The 19,795-nt window shown below is 26.2% G+C and overlaps 2 protein-coding genes across 2 annotated transcripts in view; both read left to right on the forward strand.

The window, feature by feature from the left end:
* Nucleotides 1-19,795, forward strand: part of LOC129609770 (uncharacterized) — an 89,728-nt gene that overhangs the window by 47,892 nt on the left and 22,041 nt on the right. The window contains exons 6-10 of the mRNA XM_055521889.1: nucleotides 13,488-14,064; nucleotides 14,689-14,888; nucleotides 15,237-15,440; nucleotides 15,672-15,790; nucleotides 17,795-17,933. Coding sequence (XP_055377864.1) covers nucleotides 13,488-14,064; nucleotides 14,689-14,888; nucleotides 15,237-15,440; nucleotides 15,672-15,790; nucleotides 17,795-17,933 — 1,239 coding nt within the window. The remainder of the gene's footprint in view (nucleotides 1-13,487; nucleotides 14,065-14,688; nucleotides 14,889-15,236; nucleotides 15,441-15,671; nucleotides 15,791-17,794; nucleotides 17,934-19,795) is intronic.
* On the forward strand, nucleotides 10,999-12,582 carry LOC129609902 (GDP-D-glucose phosphorylase 1). Its single transcript, XM_055522147.1, has 4 exons — nucleotides 10,999-11,174; nucleotides 11,244-11,627; nucleotides 11,689-11,980; nucleotides 12,035-12,582. Exons 1-4 carry the CDS (start codon nucleotides 11,016-11,018, stop codon nucleotides 12,154-12,156), a joined length of 957 nt encoding a protein of 318 aa, XP_055378122.1. The 5' UTR covers nucleotides 10,999-11,015; the 3' UTR covers nucleotides 12,157-12,582.

Consider the following 19,795-nt stretch of genomic DNA (forward strand, 5'->3'; position numbering starts at 1 on the left):
ACCGCAAGTTTTTTCAAATTTCTATAAAAAGAAAAAGTTAACGGTAAATTCCATGACATTAAAAAATATAATTATTTTTTTTAACTCACACAATTAACCCTTAAAATCGAGCATTATGTTAACCCCTCTTTATAATAATTTTCGCTTTATTTAAAAGACTGCATAAACCGTTCATCCTAAATATACGCAATCCTAGGAATAGCTTTGAATATGAATGAAAATAATTTTAATAGTGTGATAAGTATACATAGACTGTATTTAAAAGCAGAATTTTGTCTAGTTGAAGGGAAAAGTGCTACAATACAAACCATTGGTTTGACCCAACTTTATTAAAACAGCGTTTACACATCAAGCAATTAAGTTTGACAATTAAATTCGACAATTATGAAATCGGATGAGAAACTCTGTTTGGTCAAATCTGGCATCAAATTTAATTTTTTTATTCATATCGAAGTATATCCATATAGAATATATCAAAGTGAGAATAATGTCATCAAATTTCCTCCAGATATAGAAATTGCATATACAGCCATTTTCAACAATTTTAAGCGATATAAAAAAAAACCTTATAAACTGCACAAAATATATAAACTTTAAAGTAAAATATTGATCACTCCGCTCTTTTTTTATTCCTACTTCGTTCCTGCGAATAGGGCTGGTGCACGATATTGAAGATAATGTTGAACACTAGTTTCTTAGGTCATTGATTTTACTAGGTACCTACTGCACTCTTAACAAGTAAAATTTATTCTCGCCATTTTATTTTTTTATTTATATCAAAAATTTTGGTAAGAATTGGACAAGACTTTATATGAGATACGATACGATATGGAGAATTGGAAAAGACTCTATACGAGATTTGATATCAGATTTGATTTAATGTTTACCCATTAAATTTTCATCAAATTTCCATTCAAACCAACTAAGCAAGTCTAACAAATTTTGCTTGATTTAAAAACTCTGTCTAAGGGAGGAGGCTTAATTTGAATTTGAAATATAAAACAAAAAATTAATATAAGTAACTTTTATTTTAAAATATTACATAATTTCCTAACACTCTGAAAATAAAATAATTGTCATAGAATTTAAATAAATATGAAGGGAAATGAAATTAAATCAATTAATATTAATTTAAATATCGAAATTGAAACATTTTAGATTGTCAATATTTTCTTTCAAATTCTAAATTTTCTTAATTAGCAATTGATTTCCTAGTTTTTCTCATTTACGTACATTTTTACAATTATTATTAATAATAATTATTTTTATTATTATAGCTACTCTCTTTTAATATTTTATATTCTGTATGTCGACCCCAAATATCATTTCGTATATTTCAAAATTTCAAAAAATTCATATTTTATTTTTGTTATTTTAAATTCCAGACACAAATTTCAATAATTTCTAATTTTATAAAAAAAAAAACTTTCATTTTTTTATAAAATTTTCCGTTTTTACTTCCTTTTTTTTTCTTTCCTTTTGCTTTTTTTTCTAATTGACGGTATCCCAAAACTAAACCATTTTTCAGTACCCTTTTTTTTTAGCTAAGTAGGATTGTGTGTATGTTATCTGAATCGATTAAATTTTTCGGCACACACATACATACATATATTTTTTATTCCAATTAGAAATCTTTTCTTTAAAGTGAAAGGAAAGGAAGTGAATAGAATAAAAACCCTTTTTTTTCTCATCATTTTTTTTTTTGCTTTTTATTAAAATTTGCAAAAATAATCGAAACCAAAAAGTAATCGATAAATTCTTAAAACCCATATATAGAAAAAAGAATGAATTATGAAATCTTTCAAAACCACTTTTAATGGTATATAAAGGAAATACACACACACATATACATACATATAATATTACCATATATATATTTGCGTTTTATATACATATATAAAAAAAAAAAGTTCTTTTAAAGAAAATTTTAAATTTATTATAAAAAGTTTTAGACACCATATAGCTAGATAGAAAAAATTACTATTGCGACAGCAAAAAATTCTATAAGCTAAATTGTCGAATTTAAATTTAAATCTAGATATATATATTGTGGCTATTGGTATATGATTTTGTGCATTTAATATAAATTTAATAATAATAATTGTATTTTATGTAAACTCTACACTTATTTTATTAAAATATATATTAGGTTTAAATTTTGCAAATAAATTTGTTTACGGAGGTTGTGTAAATATTATGTTCTATATATGAATAGAAATGTTTTAATTATATAATAATTAAATTTTATTAGAATTACCTACATAAATTAAAAGTTTGTTTGTAAAGAGATATGTCATACATATATATAACACATTCAAAATTTTCACTATTGTAATCCTTTCGAATTTCAATTGTATACTACAATAATTTTACGGAACTCTAAATTATTATATAAGAATAACTAATGGAAATTTCTTCATAAAACTGCTAAACAGAAGGATGACGTTATCAAAGGAACGAGTCAAAGCAGGAAAATTCAAAAAATTTTTTCCTACTCGAACTTAACTCGAACTATTAACCTATAGCTTTATAGGCGGACGCTTTATTGAATTGAGCTATAAAGATATGGAAAATTTGCCTTATTAAACATGAGTTATTCTTATAAGAAATAATAATAAATAATATAAACAACTACACGTTGTATTTATAATTAATTATAATAACTAAATTCATAATTTTTTTGCAATTAATTTAAAAGATTAATAAGTGGTGTTCTCAATTACACTAAGCCAAAGAACACAAGGATAGAAGTATTTATTGAATATCTCCATCGTAATAATCATGTAAAAATTTTTTACTTTTTCACTTTCCTTAGCAAAGTGGCTGAATAGCGACTGAATTTTGTGTATATTTTTTTTTTTTGGAAAATTATGTACAATACATAATGACTTACTTTCTTCTTGCCTTCATTAGAATTTAGAAGCATAATAAAAATTTTATATAAAAAGGTAATTCATAATACGGTGTAATTTTTCTTTTAACTTTTTAGGGAATAACCCTAATAAATGTCTATATATCCATAGTTCAACAAAAAGAAAAAAAAAACGGGGGTCATAAAATAAGGCTTTCATACAAAAAATTAATAATAAAATAACAATAAAATGAGGTCAACCATGTCAATTATACAAAAATTTATAAATTGATAGTGGATTTTTTAATGATATACCTATCCCGAATTTTTTTATATAAAATAATTCCGGATACAAAATATAACTAATAATTTCATAATTTTTATATCCTTATTTTAGTACAGGATATTATCGATGCCGTCTTGGAAATGAATAATTAAAAGAAAACAAAATATTGTAACGTAATACCAATTGCTTATTTTGTACATAAGTAGAATATGTAAATAGCAGTCAGTAGCATTGTATAAAGAATTTTGTGTTAAAAGAACAGGGTAATTTAAGGAATCTAAATAATTTCAATAAGGGTTCAGGCAGAAATGCAATTTTTAGGATCAGATAGATGTGCAACTATTTCATTTCTTTCGTATTCCATGAGTTTATATTCAAAAACGCACACATGCAATAGTACGATCGCATGCAATCGAGCAATTTGTAGCAAGCAAAGCAGTTTGTAATTTTTTACAAAATAATTGCAATTTTTAGTTAACCCACTCAACTCTACAGTTCAGTTATGTAGATGTGGCCACAACGATTTTACAATTGAAAAGCTGAAAATTGCAAATCTGTCTGAGTCCTTACAGTTTATAAAATGTTAAACTTTTAAATAAAATTGGAGTCAATTTTTTAACGAATTTTAATGTGAATTGTAGCGTAAATTTTCTACCAAAAAATTATATTTTGTCAAGGAAGAACGTTTAATATTAATGAAGCAAAATGAATTTTATGCTCGAACAATGAGTGCAAATTAGCCTCTAATTCATTAAAATTATTATTTTTCTTTTTTCAATTGATTTGTCTAAAATTTTATCTCGATTTTAACTTGAATTTCCTATCTTATGGCCATCCAAATTTATCAGTAGAGTAAATTCATTTATTCTGACTGTTGTGAGTTAGGATATATTTCTTACACGACATCTTTTGTTTTAAAAAATAAATTGTGTTTGTCCGGGTTTAGAAAATTCGCTTTAAATATTCAAACACTTTTGAAAACTACTGTGCAGCTCGTAAACATTAATTATTCATAAATCTGATGAAATCTTTTATGGTTGTGTAAAAATGAAAATTTTAATTTTTCCTTAAAACCCTTATATTCTTTTATACATATACAAAGCAGCTACACATTTTATTTAAAAAAAAAAACAATGAAACGTGCGAGGAAAATCAAAAGCAATAGATACAACATTCTTGTTATAAAATCTTTAAAGATATTCAATTAAAAAAAATTTTGTTTTTATATTTGTATAAAAAAATCCTTGAAATTCCTTGATATGCCTTGATTTTTATTTGACAAGCATACAATTTCAATTCTTGTATATTTTTTTTGAAGAAGAAAACAAAGACAGAATCGATTTTATAATTTGATAAAATAAGACACAATTGTACTTACACACCTTCATATAAATTGAATATTGCGTGAAATAAATTCTACCATAAGATTCATCCAAGGAAAATATATTTAAATAGTAATTCTAAAAATAAATTCACAAGTTCAAATTATTTTATTTTAAATTTTAAGAAAATTATTGTGTCCGTGTTCATGTGTACATTTATTGTGTTATTACTTGGAAATTCATTCAATAATAAAATTCAACAAAAAAATTCAATTGTTAAAATGAAATATGAATGAATTTAAAGGACTTTTGTTAAAAAAGCAGAATATGGGCGTTATACCACAATAGCATGCCTTTTGTAAAAAAAAAAAAAATTCAATGACAAAATTTAAAGTCACCCAATATTAAGGATTCATTTTTGAATTCATTCATATTTTCGGAAATTTTATTATAATTAAAAATTTTGTGTGGGTATACACAATTTTTGTATAATTACTTTTTGTTTACCTGTACATACTTATTTTAACTGCGTATATTTAATTCTTATTACTAGAAATTTAATTTAAGATACAGATACAAGCATGTTATTTTAAAATGTATAATATAATATACGTATACAGAGTGTATTCCACTGTGGAGCGTGTATGTTTTCATTTGTAAGAAAAAAAAAAATTGTCGCACAATAGGCCAGTATCGGGACCGGTTTAGGACTTAGGATAATTAATAAACAGCAATAAATTGTTTTCGCCAACTTTATAGAAAATAGGCTATAAACGATGGGATGTGTTAGGTATATCAGTGCTTTTAGAAATGCGCTATAGAAAGGTGTTGGAATAGTCTATTTAATTATAGCTTACAACTATTAAGTATTTTAAATTTAAAAACTACAACCGTATATATAATGAAATTTCGAAATATTTTTCGTTTTTTGTTGTACAAAGAAGTATTCTTCAAGGTGGTGCAAGACTGGAGCTTATTAAAATTTTTGATTAAATCTCAAGTTCCTTACCGATATGCCAATTATATTCGTAATCTATTTATCCCAACCCTGTTTTCAAAAAAGTCAGCCAAAACAATGTTTTGCTTTTTGAAGTGCGGTCCTGATAGAGACTTATTGTGGTAATAGCATTCAAGAGTCACTACTTCACAAAACAGCCTCAATAAAGGCCTATTGTGGAATAATTTTTTTTCTATAATTTTTTTTTTATAATTTCATACTGTAACGTACCTTATGTTAGAAAAATTCCTTAGATTTTCAGATCGTGTGATTTAAACTTTAAAACCAAAATATTTACAAACGCAGTGTAAACTTCTCAACTTCATTTGTTAATTCACAAATATACTTACATTAATTTCAATTATACAAAATTTATCTGAAAAGCCACTTATAAAAATATTTAAAGCTATTCATATTAATTTTTTGCCATTAACTCTATTAACCATATAGACAATATTAATCAGTTTCTTTTTTTTTTTTTCTTCTACTTATTTATAATTAAAAAATTTAAAATTTCGAGACCAATATTAAATAAAATGAGGAGTAAAATTAGTGATCTACGATTAAAATAAACATTAAATGGACGTTATATAATTTTCACTGCTCAATAAATAACAAGAAAAAAAAAATAAGAGAAGCAAAGAAAATGTGGTCAGACTAACATAAAAATTAATTACAGCATATTAATTTATGAAATATACCAAGTACGCAGACAAAAAAACAGAAAGTATTAAAAAGGATAAATAACCCAAAAAAAACCAAAAGAAAAAAAATTTATGAAAACTTTTCAACAAAAGATTAAAATTATGTGAAAAAAAAAAGAAAAATATTAGTGAAAGAGTTGAAGGCACCAAACCAAATGTACATAGGCGTGTGATTGTATAGAGAACCTTTCATTTATAGTGTGAAATATTATATTTTATATAAAAGAAATTTTAAAGTCTGCCTATAATTATGAGAGTGTGTTAGTGTCGTATGCATCCGTTAATTAAAAATAATTTAATGTTGGCTTTAAAAAGGACATTGAAATTGACATTTTCCCTTTTTTTTTTTTTAATTATAATTTTCATATTATTTTAATGATTTTACCATTAAATAACACTCAGTAAAAAATATTAAAGCAATTACAGTTATAATATGAATGAACACACTTATGGCAATTTTGGGTACCATATATCACTTTAATATTAATTTCAAGGAACTCTGAGTACGTTATTGTCTCTGTGATATATATAAAAAATACTTGCATAGGGGAAATTAAGGATAATTTTCTGATTTCGAGTAAATAGTGAAATATTTTTCGAAATTGAATGAAATATTGAAATATTAAAGGCACGAAAGTATGAAGTAGGAAATTGAAACCTCTACTCGAATATGATACTGATTAAAAAGTAATAACATTGTGAAGGCATGTGATACTTTTCTGGATATATATTGTAACTAGATTTACAGTGAAGAGAAAATATGTGGAAAAAGTTAAAAATTTTATTTTTATAACAAATTGCACATCGTTACCTGTATCCCATAAACTATTTTAAGAATATACTGGCGTAGATTCAACAATTTTTTAAAAAATCTTTTCGGACCGCATAAAAAAATTTCTTCGCCACACTAACTGTGTGCTTCAAACAGTGATTATTCGAAAAATCATAAACTTTTGAGTAATAATTGACTTTGACTCAACACCTTCTCTTATCAGTAGAACCAATCCGTTACTAATCTACATTGATTCATATGACATAGTTTGAACAACACGTCCTTTTTAATGTAGTACCTACGAGTATAATTTAAGTGTATACATAATGTACAATAATGAAGGCTTCCAAAAAATATTCCTAGTATCCCCTATAAGTATGCTAAGTATTGCATGTGTGTACTAAGTGTGTAGTTGATATATATATATGTATACGTTTGTATTTTTGTTGAATTATTGTCAATAACAAAAGCGTTAGATCCGGACCTTTTTTTTTTTTTTTCTTAAATGCTGTTATAATTGATACCCTTTTAAAGGATTAAAATTTATTTTTTGTTAATTTCATTTTTCTTAATTTTTCTTTTGGTTTTTTCCTTTCTTTTTTTTTCGGTTTAATTTGGAATAGAAGAATTAAGCAAGTAACTGAAAAATTGTGGAGAAAAAGTTTTGTTTTTTGAAGAAAAAATTTTTACTTTACACTATACGAAATTCTCAGAAAATAAAGGAAAAGGAAATAAGAAGAAAAAATAAGAAGAAAAAGTATGAGAAACACAAAAATTGTAAAAGAATTTTTTCGTTCTTTTTATTTTTTTTTTGTTGTTGTTTTCTTTTAAGAATTATTGAAAATTTTCCATATACTCTGTCATATAATTTGAGTGTACGTAGACACACTTTGGCTTCATAAAGTACCTATATAAGCATTGAAAATTTTTTTTTTATTATTTCACAGTCGAGTACTCAGTGTTAATGCCAATTTTTCCTTTTAAATAAAATATTTGAAGATAAAATTAGAAACTGATAATAGTTTTCATTTATAGAGCCGAAATTAGTAGTAGTTATAGTTGTAATATAATTTAAATTGGTAGGTTCTGAAATTGATAATGCCTTGAGTTCATGACAAAGAAAAGTATATATAACAATAAAAACCGAGGAAAAGTTAATCTATTCTCTCTCAATTTAAAGTTTTCCCTATACAGCTCCCACCTAAAAACCATTATGATGGAGACGAGCAAATATTGTATATGTCAAGGTAGATCGTAGCTTTGTAATTTTATATGATCACAATTCTGTGCCTATATTAAAAATTATAGTGAAAATTATTTGTCATAATTTCCAGAACCTACAGAAACAATACATTAATTCTTAACATCTTGAGGAATTCTCTCAAAGGAAACAATGATTCAATAAGATACCGCATTCACGCCTGGAAGTTTTTTTAAATAGCTTTTTCATTGGAAAATAGCTCTTAACTTGGAAAAAAAAGCATAATATAGGCAAGTGCTTGTGCCATATATGTACGCAATATTTTGAAAAGACAAACCAAAGAATTTTCTTTTTCTTATAAATTCAGCAGGATTATTTTGAAAAAGGATTTATGTCTTTTATATACATATATAGAGAAGAGAGAGAGGCAAAACAAAACAAAATTTGTAAACAAATTTTGCATGTGCATGTTAATATTAAATTTTTGTTTGTGTGTGTTTATTCCAATATATTGTTCTTTCTTACGGAAATCATATTTAAGAGCAAATTGAAAATTTTGAATAATTTTTTTTCTTCTTCTTTTACTTCTTCCCTTACATAAAACGAAAAACAGCTGAAAAATTACTGGTTGCTATATGATCCTTTTTTTGCAGTTAATCGAAATTAAATATTAAGATATTTTGAAGTTAAATTAATGTAATAAAGTGGAAGAAATTTGGTTTCTCTATACAAACTCTTAAAGTTTATGGCACACGTTAATTAATTTATTTTAGGTATGATACACTTAAAGAGTATAATTTTCGGTACATAGTACATGTTGCAACCTATATGTAGTGAAGTGCTTTATAAATTAAAATTTTTACGTATAAGAATAATCATGTATAAGAAAATAATCTAGAGGACGTATCATAATGTATTAATGAATACATTTTTGAAATTCAATTGCCTTATTAAAATGCACGTGTTAAATTGATAATTATTGTAGCCATCCGAAAAAACAAACTTTTTTGTTAATAGCCCTTTACCAATTTTTCATTTATAAACAATATTAAATTTTGTATTATGTCTAGAGAAAAAAGTTTATAATACCTCTTTAGTAATAAAATTTTTGTTACATCTACCAGGTACTCGTATAATGAACTTTATATCCTTTTGAAATGCCTATACATTATATATACATATATAACAGTTTAGGTTATCAATGTATTCGTAAAACACAAATCACAAAATTTCAGTACAAAAAAAATGAAAATTTAATATATATTATATGTATTAGGTGATTATATAGGTGTGTTGACAATAAATATAATCTTCATAATATATACTTTATTGTGACAAAAGAAAATTTTATTCATATAATAGAGTATTATTTATTTTAAAGAGTTTTTGGGAAACAGATTATGGTTTGAAAGAGTAAATTTATTTTATAACAAATTATTTTTAAAGTATCTATTTCATATATGGGCTTGGATAACCATAAATAAATTTCAATTCTAAAAATAAAAATCTCAATTGAGAAAAAAATGGGAAATTTAAAACATTGTTGTAAGAATTTTTACATATTTTCATGTATATAATTATTTTGAGTATGAAAAAACTGCTCATGGGAACTGGTCATGCATCACTCCCCGAATTGGAAAATGTGAGAGTATAATATTATTGCATTCGTATTCCATTTACGTAATTTTCAAGTGTGAATTTTTTCGTAGTGCGTGTCTGTCTCTTTTTTTTTTAAATATTATTATATTGGTAAAATTTATCACCTATTCTTCCACCTAATTCTCAAAGATGACAAGCTCTGTCGATTCTTTTTAGAAATAATTACGAATATCCATTGGAAATAATGAGAATTTTTTGTAGATTTATGATTTATAACACCACATTTTTTGTAGATTTATGATTTATAACACATATAAAAATTGTGTTATTATAATATACTATTATAATTATTATAATATAAAATTATTTATTATAACATGCATAGAAGTAGAAACTGTGTGTTCAATACCTTAATCAACACGAAATTTTTAGACTAAAACCATAGAAAACCCAACACTAAGAATTTTATTAAAACTTAAAACAATTTTCTTATAGTTTGTATATCGGATAAGAGATGTCGCCACATATTATAAAAATACAATAATTTCATATTTTTAGACTAAAACCATAGAAAACCCACCACTGAGAATTTTATTAAAACATAAAACCAATTTCTTATTGTTCGTACATCGGATATGAAGTGTCGCCACATATAATACAAATACAATAATTTCATATTGTAGTTAAAAAATTGAAGCTTGCTTTCTAAAGTGGAATATGTATGTTATTTCATAGAGAAATATTTTTATCGTAAATCATTTTGAAAGCAAGAAAAAAAGTATATTATCTACCTAGTGGTAAAAATGAAATTATTTCAAAATAATTTCATATTTAGCATAGAACAAAACCCACAAAATAATACAGTCGTTATAAATTCCCAATTTCCTTTAACGAAAATAAAAATTCTACGTGCTGTGGTACACCTCTTTTCAAAAACTCATACGATTTGATTAAGTATTCCAATTTAGCACAAATCACAACCATCATAATTAATTAAATGTTCTCGCTTTATATTTCAATCCACTTTAATTCCTAACGATATAGTAAAATGTGTGTGTTATATTTTTAAAAAAAGTTTTAAAATTGGTATAAGAATTTATAACACTTTGATTAAGTGTCAGTTTAGTGTCAAAAATGGAAATGATATTGTCAAAATATTTACCGATGTTTCGATTATTGAAGTTTTACTAAAATTCTGAATAATTGCTGTGAAATAAAGTAATAATTGCTGTGATGTTTAAAAAAAATATGAAAATATCTAATTTAGTTGAAATTTTTCAAAAATGACTATGAAAATTTCAATATCGAAGGACTTTCAAAAAGCTTTAGAAACTATTCAAAAACAGTGGCAAAAGGCTCATGATTCGGAAAATGTATTTCGTTATAAACTTGATGTTAAAGATAAAAAAATATTGCAAGGCAGTATGAATTTCTTTTGTCAGGTAAAAATATTTAATTCAATAAAAGTTATAATTTTTTTTTTAAATTAAACTAAAGGTGTAATATTTTAGCTGAACCCAGAAAGGGCAACTTTAAGAAGGTTACCACAACAAATTGGTCCCCTTGACAAACCATTTGATGATTCCGTTTTTAATTTCAAAAAAATTGCTAAAGCTGAATATCTACTTGATGTAATATTTAATGGAGCTTCTTATAGCTTTATCATTAATCAAAGTCCTTTAACAAAATATCATTCATTGATATGCCCGAAATTGTATTCAGGATTACCACAAAAGTTAACACAAGAGGCAATTTATTTTGCATTGTCATTTATGAAATCTATTGAGAGCACTGATTTTATCATAGGATATAACAGTCCAGGTGCTTTAGCAAGTGTTAATCATCTTCATTTACATTTAATGCAGATTGAACAAAAGTTATATATTGAAACTGTGGTAAACTATTTTTGGCGTTTCAAAAAAAACAAAAAACCAATTAAATATTAATTTTTTTCAGGAACTAAAAGAAATAAACGCAAACTTTTTTAGACCACAAAATTGTCTGTTTGATGAGGCATTTTGCTATGTTATAAAACAAGAAATGGAGCTTCAAAAATCCGCTGAAGATATTTATGAATTTATCAAGTTCCTTTGTAAAGAAAGCATTCCCCACAATTTATCTATTATAAAGCTTCAAGATCACGTCATTAGAGTTTTTATATTTATAAGGGAAAATCCCTGTGTTGTAAAGGATTATACAAAAATCAATATTGCTTTTTGTGAATTTAGTGGTTATTTTCCTGTCGGTGGTAATTTATTTTATTATCTTTTTTAATGGACTTTTATAGAATACCTTATTCCAGATAAAATCTTATATGAAAGCTTAAATGAAGAGTTTTTAATTAAAAAAATCAAGTTAGAAACTGGAAATTGTTTCGACAAAGTTAAGGCGTACGTAGAGACTTTACCAATAGCCAAAAGCTAGAACAGAAAATCAACTCGATAAATTTGGCTGTACTTTCTAACAAGTTTTATTAGAAAAAAAATGGAAAAAAGTATAAATTTTATTTATTTTAGTAAAATTTTTATTTTTTGAAAATCAGTTTTAAATATAAATATTACTTTTTATTAGGATAACGATTTTGTAATTTTGTAAAAGTTTGATTTAATTATGATTAAAATATTAATTAACTCGTTGATACGAATATTATATACGGAATGCAAATTTAGTAATCTGTTCTTCATAATTTTTACATAATGAGTGCAAATTGGATACCACCGTTTGCAACGTAACCCTTGAAAATTATTAAAAAATTACAAAATTTGTTATTTAGAATAAAATACTAATCTTAAGATTAATTAGGTTACTAAAATTTTTAATTTTCCAATTTAAAATGAAATAAACAACTGTTAAAAAATAATTTTTTATTGTTTAAACTTTTGATAAAGGAAAATGAAAATTGATCCGAAAAAGAAAAATGGAGCACAGTTCTAAGAAAAGGAAATTAGAATTAAGAAATAGTTATTTTGAAGAATTCAAGTTTCAATAACCGAAAAAACATTGAACACTTGTTTTGTAACATGATAATATTTTTTACGTTTACGAAAGTTGTGAGTGGTTTGAAGCACCTACCTTCAGGCAACCTCAATCTGTAGCTGATACTAAGAGGCCACTGTAAGCAACTAGTATATTTAAACAAGATAGAAAACCTATATGATTTTGATTTTCCAAAGACGTAAAGAAAAAAATCAATTAGAAACACAATTGCTCAGGGTATAACAAAACCTTGCTAATAGTATAACGAATTCTGTCATTAAATTTAACGTATGTATAAGCTTCTCCCAAAAGCTAGAACGCAGAAATACTGCGTTTATTGCCCGCTTTTTGCCTTCTAATACCTATATATTATATATTTGGATATCCAACAATTAAAATTTCGAAACCTCAGAGCATTAATTCTAGTTAGAGCTGTACACATCAGATACATATTTTATATTTCAATATATTTTTTATTGTAGTGTTGCTTTAGAATAATCACAACATTTTTGTTTAACGGAAAAAGCAGAATATTTTAAGAACGTCTTATCACTTTGTACAATAATATTCATACAGAAAAAAATTCAAAGGATACTTATTGTATTAGAAAATGAAAGGAATCAGAGCTAAAGGCACACCTGAATGCGTCAAACCAAATCAATTTATGTTTAACCTAGTAGTGCTAAATTTTAATTGTTTTTGCTTACATAAATATGTACCTATGTTACATTTTGAAAATATTGCAATTTTTAAAATAAATGTATTTTTTCTAATTTCAGGTTATTTCAAAATATTTTCGAAGTCAATTTCAAATTAAACCATTTTCTCATATTGTAATGGAAATATTTAAAGAAGTTGCTTACAAATTAGAAAAACTAAAAAATCCTCATTATCAATTAGAAGTTGAAAAATCAGAAGAAACAGATTCTGGTAGAAGTTCTGACAATTGTATTGAATCTCTTAATCATAAAACAAATCGTTTAATAAATTTAAAAGTTGTTCGAGAAAAGAAGAATGTTAATCCTTACGGTGATTATGATAAATGTGGAACAATTGGATTTGCTGGAATTAAAAATCTTCAATTAAAAAAAGAATCAAAACAATTACCCCAGTTGATAGTTCGTCGACGAAATCGTGAAACAATTAAAAAACGAAATTCTAGAAGGAACACAATTGATGTAAATGCTTTTGATTTAGAAAAAGCATCAAAAATAATGCAAAAAGAAGAAAAAATTGGTATGGATTATTTTAATACTTCGAGATCAACAAATTATTTAGATAAACTTGTTATGGGAAATGAAGATTTTGAAAGTAAAATTGATAAATTAAAATTGTGTGATGGATTATCCGTTCCAGGTACCTAAAAAATGTTTTAATAACCTTAAATTAACCTTTACTGTTATTTGTTTTAATTGAAACGCAACTAAAAGTGGTTGCATGGTGCAATTTCCCTTTTCTTTGATTTTTTTAGAAAAATAATAGAGTAGATATGTAGGCACAATTTTTAAAATAATATTCAAATTCTATTAAATTATTTTTTGAAACTTAATCAAATGAATTCTGTCAGAGCTTTGATAGTATTTTTTAAATATGATCTATATGCTCTGGATATCCTCGGTCCCTTTTGATAACCCACATTTAATTCATATTAGCTATTTATAATTTCAAAATTTTAATTTATCATTTAAGTAGTATAATTTCGACAAAAAAGTTTTCACGGCTAATTCTATAATTTTTAAGTTTTACTATACTTTTCTGTTTTATTCAAGTGTTTTGATTCTGACGTAAAATCCGAAATATAACGTGAAAATATTATAATGTGTATAAATAATTAATAAGCAGCTTAAAAATTTTGCCTGAAGCATAATATGCCTGCATTATATTTACAATATTTATATAATGTATATATAGCTATTACCTATGTATGTATTAAAAATATGAGATTTTTATTTATAAAATTTTCATTTTTATATATTTCAGATGTAAATAAATTAAAATTAGAAGATAATCTAAATACTAAAATATCGCATATGTTTAATCAAAAGAAATGTGAACAAAATTTAATTAAATATCATTCTGAAGAGAGCTTTCTTTGTTCAACTAACAATAATAATAAAGGTCCTGAATTTATTTTGAAATCAAATTGTCCTCATCGTTCAATAAAAATAAACAAATCAAAGGTAAGAATATTAAAAATATATAAAATATAAAATATAACATTATTATTTTGTTGTTGATGATAAAAAAGTTATAAAAGTTCGCAAAAAAAAAAAAAAACAAACATACAAAAAAATTAAAATAAAATAAAAAATTTTTCATTTTGAAAGATACTAACACTATAAGGTAGGAGTCAAAATTTAGAAACTTTTTCATTAACAAACTTTCATTTTTGTACATACTATCTATGTACTCCGTGTGTCCATACATACATATTTATATTTTCATTTTCTAAATGTATCTACTTTTTGTGTTTTTATTTATTTCTTTTATTTTGTTTAATTTTCTTTTTTTCTTTTGTGTTATTTTAGAACGTGCCGCCACAAACAGTTCACGTAATACTTCTTAATGGACAAAGTCTACATATCAAATGTAATTATTTAACAACAACAACAAAGGATATATTTAAAGCCGTTATAGAATCTGAAGATTATCAAGAAAATTTTTATTTAGGTTTATGTGCTTTAATTGGAGGAGATTTTGTATTTTTACCATCTGATTTAAAAATTTATAAAGTGAGAAAGATTTTTTTCACATTATTAATGTTTTTAAACCAAAACAAAAAAAAAAATAATAAAAATATTAACAAGAAAAAGGATCCCTTAAGAAAAGAAAATTATATTTAAAACAAATATAAATATTTAGATATATATATGTACATATATATTATGTATATTATACACAGTCATATGCATGTAACACCCAAAAATAAAAAAAAAACTTTTTATTACTTTCTTTCCGCACAGGTGGCACCACAAAATTGGGTAAATGCTTCGAACAAAAAGTTTTTAGGATCACTGTGCAGCGTATTCTTCACGTTATTTCTAAGGATTAAGTTTTACTTGCCAAACTTAAAAGGTGTAAGGTATGATAAATGATTATTTATGCGCTTTATGGATGATAGTATATAGTAACTAGAGAAAGTAAAAGAGTAAAAAAAATTCATAAAAAAAAGTACAATAATTTTTTTTTAGTTTACTTTTTTTTCACCTTAATATTTTTTGATTACAATTTTATTTGCTATGTACAACTCATATAGCATTCTTTAACATTATGTAATATATATATATATATACGTAAATACATATGTTTTTATACCCTGCACTTCGTGAAGGGTATATTAACTTTGGTATGGAGTTTGTAACTACTTGAAGGAGTCATCTGGGGTATGGACATATGTATATATTCTTGCTCAGCGTAAAATTCTGCGTTGATTTAGACATGTCCGTCTGTCCGTCCGTCCGTCCGTCCGTCCGTCCGTCCGTCCGTCCGTCCGTCCGTCCGTCCGTCCGTCCGATCGCACGATAACTCAAAAACGAATAATGCAATCGACACCAAACTTTCACAAGTTGCTTCTTTTGTGCCAAGGACGAACCCTATTGTTATTGGACCAATTCGGACAACGGGTTCGGGTAGCTGCCATACAATTCAAAGAGTTTATTTTAATTATTTCAAAAACTAATAAAGGTACAAATATAAAATTTTGTATACATGTGTCCAATTATATTCTACATATGCTCTAAAAATTTTAATGAGATAGCTGCACCGGTTCGGGTGGCTGCCATACAACTCCAAAAGCAAATTTTTTATATTCGGCAAAATAATAAAGTCAGATTCATGAAACTTGGCAGTCGTGTGTCCAATTATAGGTCAAATATATTTCTGAAGTTTTGATGGAATTGCTTGACAGGTTCGGGTACCTGCCATACAACTCCAGAAGCTAATTTTAAATATTCGGCAAAATAATAAAGTCAGATTCATGAAACTTGGCAGTCGTGTGTCCAATTATAGGTCAAATATATTTCTGAAGTTTTGATGGAATTGCTTGACAGGTTCGAGTAGCTCCCATACAGGTCTAAAAGCTTATTTTAAATATTTGGAAGAATAATAAAGTCAGATTAATGAAACTTGGCAGTTGTGTGTCCAATTATAGGTCAAAGATATTTCTGAAGTTTTGGTGGAATTGTTTGGCAGGTTCGAGTGGCTCCCATACAGATTGTAGATTGTAGATTGTAGATTCTAAGGGAACTGAGTGGGGACAGGAGCATCCCCCCAAGCCACCGCAGCCATTTTTGACTTATTGTAGCCACCCCACTCTCCCGTCTATAATATCCCCGTCCCAATCACAAAGCCGGAGATATCCCTAAGGGAGTTGGACAATAGTTCCCGAACACTTAGGGACCCATGTTGGCTCCCATACAAGTCCAAAAGCTTATTTTAAATATTTGGAAAAGTAATAAAGACAGATTCATGAAACTTGGCAGTTGTGTGTCCAATTATAGGTCAAAAATATTTCTGAAGTTTTGGTGGAATTGCTTGACAGGTTCGAGTGGCTCCCATACAAATCCAAAAGCTTATTTTAAATATTTGGAAAAGTAATAAAGACAGATTCATGAAACTTGGCAGTTGTGTGTCCAATTATAGGTCAAAGATATTTCTGAAGTTTTGGTGGAATTGCTTGACAGGTTCGAGTGGCTCCCATACAAGTCCAAAAGCTTATTTTAAATATTTGGAAAAGTAATAAAGTTAGATTCATGAAACTTGGCAGTTGTGTGTCCAATTATAGATCAGATATATTAGCGAAGTTTTAGTGGAATTGCTTGGCAGGTTCGGGTACCTGCCATACAACTCCAAAAGCTAATTTTAAATATTTGGAAAAATAATAAAGTCAGATTCACGATACTTGGTAGTTGTGTGTTCAGTTATAGATCAGACATATCCGTGAAGTTTCTATAGAATGGTTTCACAGGTTTGAGTAATTGCTATACAACAATGAAAGATGCAGGGTATAATTCAATCGGTTCATACCGACTGAAACGTTTTTACTTGTTTTAATATAAACTTGTTCATTTTATATTATTTGTTTTAGCTCCTTACAAACACGTCATATGTTATACTTACAATTAAGGAAAAATATTTTGGAAAAACTTATCCTTTGTTCTGATGATGATTTGATTGTATTGGGTGGCTTAGCATTACAAGCTGAAATGGGTGACTATAAAAAAAATGTAAGTACATAATATTGGAGTATATTATACACACATGCATACATATATGCATATGGAGAAGTATTTTTTTTTTCAATTCATTATGATAGTGAAAAATTTTATATTTTATGATCATGTAGTATTGCGTATGGTAGTGAAAAACATATGTTTGTATGTTTTTAAAAGGATTTTATAGTGGTTCTTGTAAAATACTCTTAGCACGTTAAGTTTTTTTTTTTGTAAAACAAAAGCTGTTAAGTCAAAAGATTAAAAAGAAATCTCATTCTTTTTCGTTTTTTTTTGTTTTGGCTGGGATAAATTTTCGTTGTATTTTCTTAAATTAAAGGAATTTGAATATTTATACTTGTTGAACTTAAATTTTATGTAGGATGCTAACAGTTTTATTTGTATCATAAATCAATATTACGTTTCAACAAAAAATGCTTTTATTAATTAAAAATTTGTTGAATTTTGAAAATTGAAAAGTATTTTGAAGTCGCAATTTAACGAGATTATGATGTTTATGTTTTGTCCAAACATAAAATGAAAATGTAAAATATTGAGAGTCAAAAGAACCAAAAAATTTTTAAATATTTTGTGTGAAAGCGTTAAATTTTTCAAAATTGTATGTAGAATGGAAAAACAATTTAGATAATAATTACATATAAGTTAGTTAAAAAGAACATATTGCAAGTACATGTTTATGTAATTTTATTAAACAGTAGTACTTTACTTTTAGTTAATTTCCTTTTCATTAGTTAATTTCCTTTTCGTTAAAACATATATTATGTAATATTGTTCCTCAATTAATCAGTAATACTCTTTGTGTTTTAATTTATATTCTTTAACCTGTTAAAAGTTAAAATTCATCAATTTAACAAAAAAAAATGAAAATTTTAATTTGCAAGTTAATTTCCTCAGAAATTTTCCTTTATCGTATTTCCTTCTTATCGATTGAAACAAAATTTTTTTCTATTACGGAATAGCTATACTATTTATACCCGTACGAACGTATGTTCGAGGGGTATACTAAATTTGCCTTACCGTTTGTAACGCTCAGAAATAACGATGTTAGATATAGACTCAAGTGTATGTTTTTGATCAGCGTCAAATTCTGAGTTGATTTAGCTTTGTCTGTCCGTCCGTCCGTCCGAACGATAACTCAAAAACTAATTGAGCTAAGTTCACCAAATTTTCACAAATGATTTATTGTAGTAAGTGCCAGAACCCTATTTAAATTGGATATGATCAGGGTAACGTTTCGGGTAGCTGCCATACAACTTCAAAATTTATTTAGCTATATCTCAGAAACTATAAAAGTTATGGTATTGAAATTTCACACGAACGAATATATTAGTAGGGCCAATATGCCACATAAAAGTCGTTGAAGTTACTTGGCTCCTTCTGGTACCTGCCATACAACTTCAAAAATTATTTGGCTATATTTCAGAAACTATAAAAGGTGTGGTATTGAAATTTCATACAAACGAATATATTAGTAGTGCCAATGTGTCTCATAAAAGTCGTTGAAATTACTTGGCTCCTTCTGGTACCTGCCATACAACTTCAAAAGTTATTTGACTATATCTCAGAAACTATAAAAGCTGTGATATTGAGATTTCACACAAGTGAATATATTAGTAGGGCCGATGTGCTTGATAAAATTCGCTAAAATTTCTTGGCTCTTTCTGGTAGCTGCCATACAACATCAATAGTAGTTTGGCACAACCAGTATTTTGAATAACACCTAGTACTGAAATGTTGCATAAATTAATATGGTAATACGGCAACTTAAAGTCATAGTCTGCCCCATAGTTAATTATGGCACATTAGTTATTCGCACATAGGATAACAAATTCGTACGGGTACCACAGAGTTGACAA

This window comes from Condylostylus longicornis, unplaced genomic scaffold (genome assembly GCF_029603195.1).
Source record: "Condylostylus longicornis isolate FDR11 unplaced genomic scaffold, ASM2960319v2 ptg000040l, whole genome shotgun sequence".
NCBI classification, from domain to species: domain Eukaryota; kingdom Metazoa; phylum Arthropoda; class Insecta; order Diptera; family Dolichopodidae; genus Condylostylus; species Condylostylus longicornis.

Bases quoted from the DNA above. Each gene is read 5' to 3' on its own strand.
- LOC129609902 (XM_055522147.1), top strand. From the start codon at position 11,016: ATGACTATGAAAATTTCAATATCGAAGGACTTTCAAAAAGCTTTAGAA. The intron at 11,175-11,243 runs GTAAAAATATTT...GTAATATTTTAG, and splicing joins GTATGAATTTCTTTTGTCAG to CTGAACCCAGAAAGGGCAAC. The intron at 11,981-12,034 runs GTAATTTATTTT...ACCTTATTCCAG, and splicing joins TGGTTATTTTCCTGTCGGTG to ATAAAATCTTATATGAAAGC.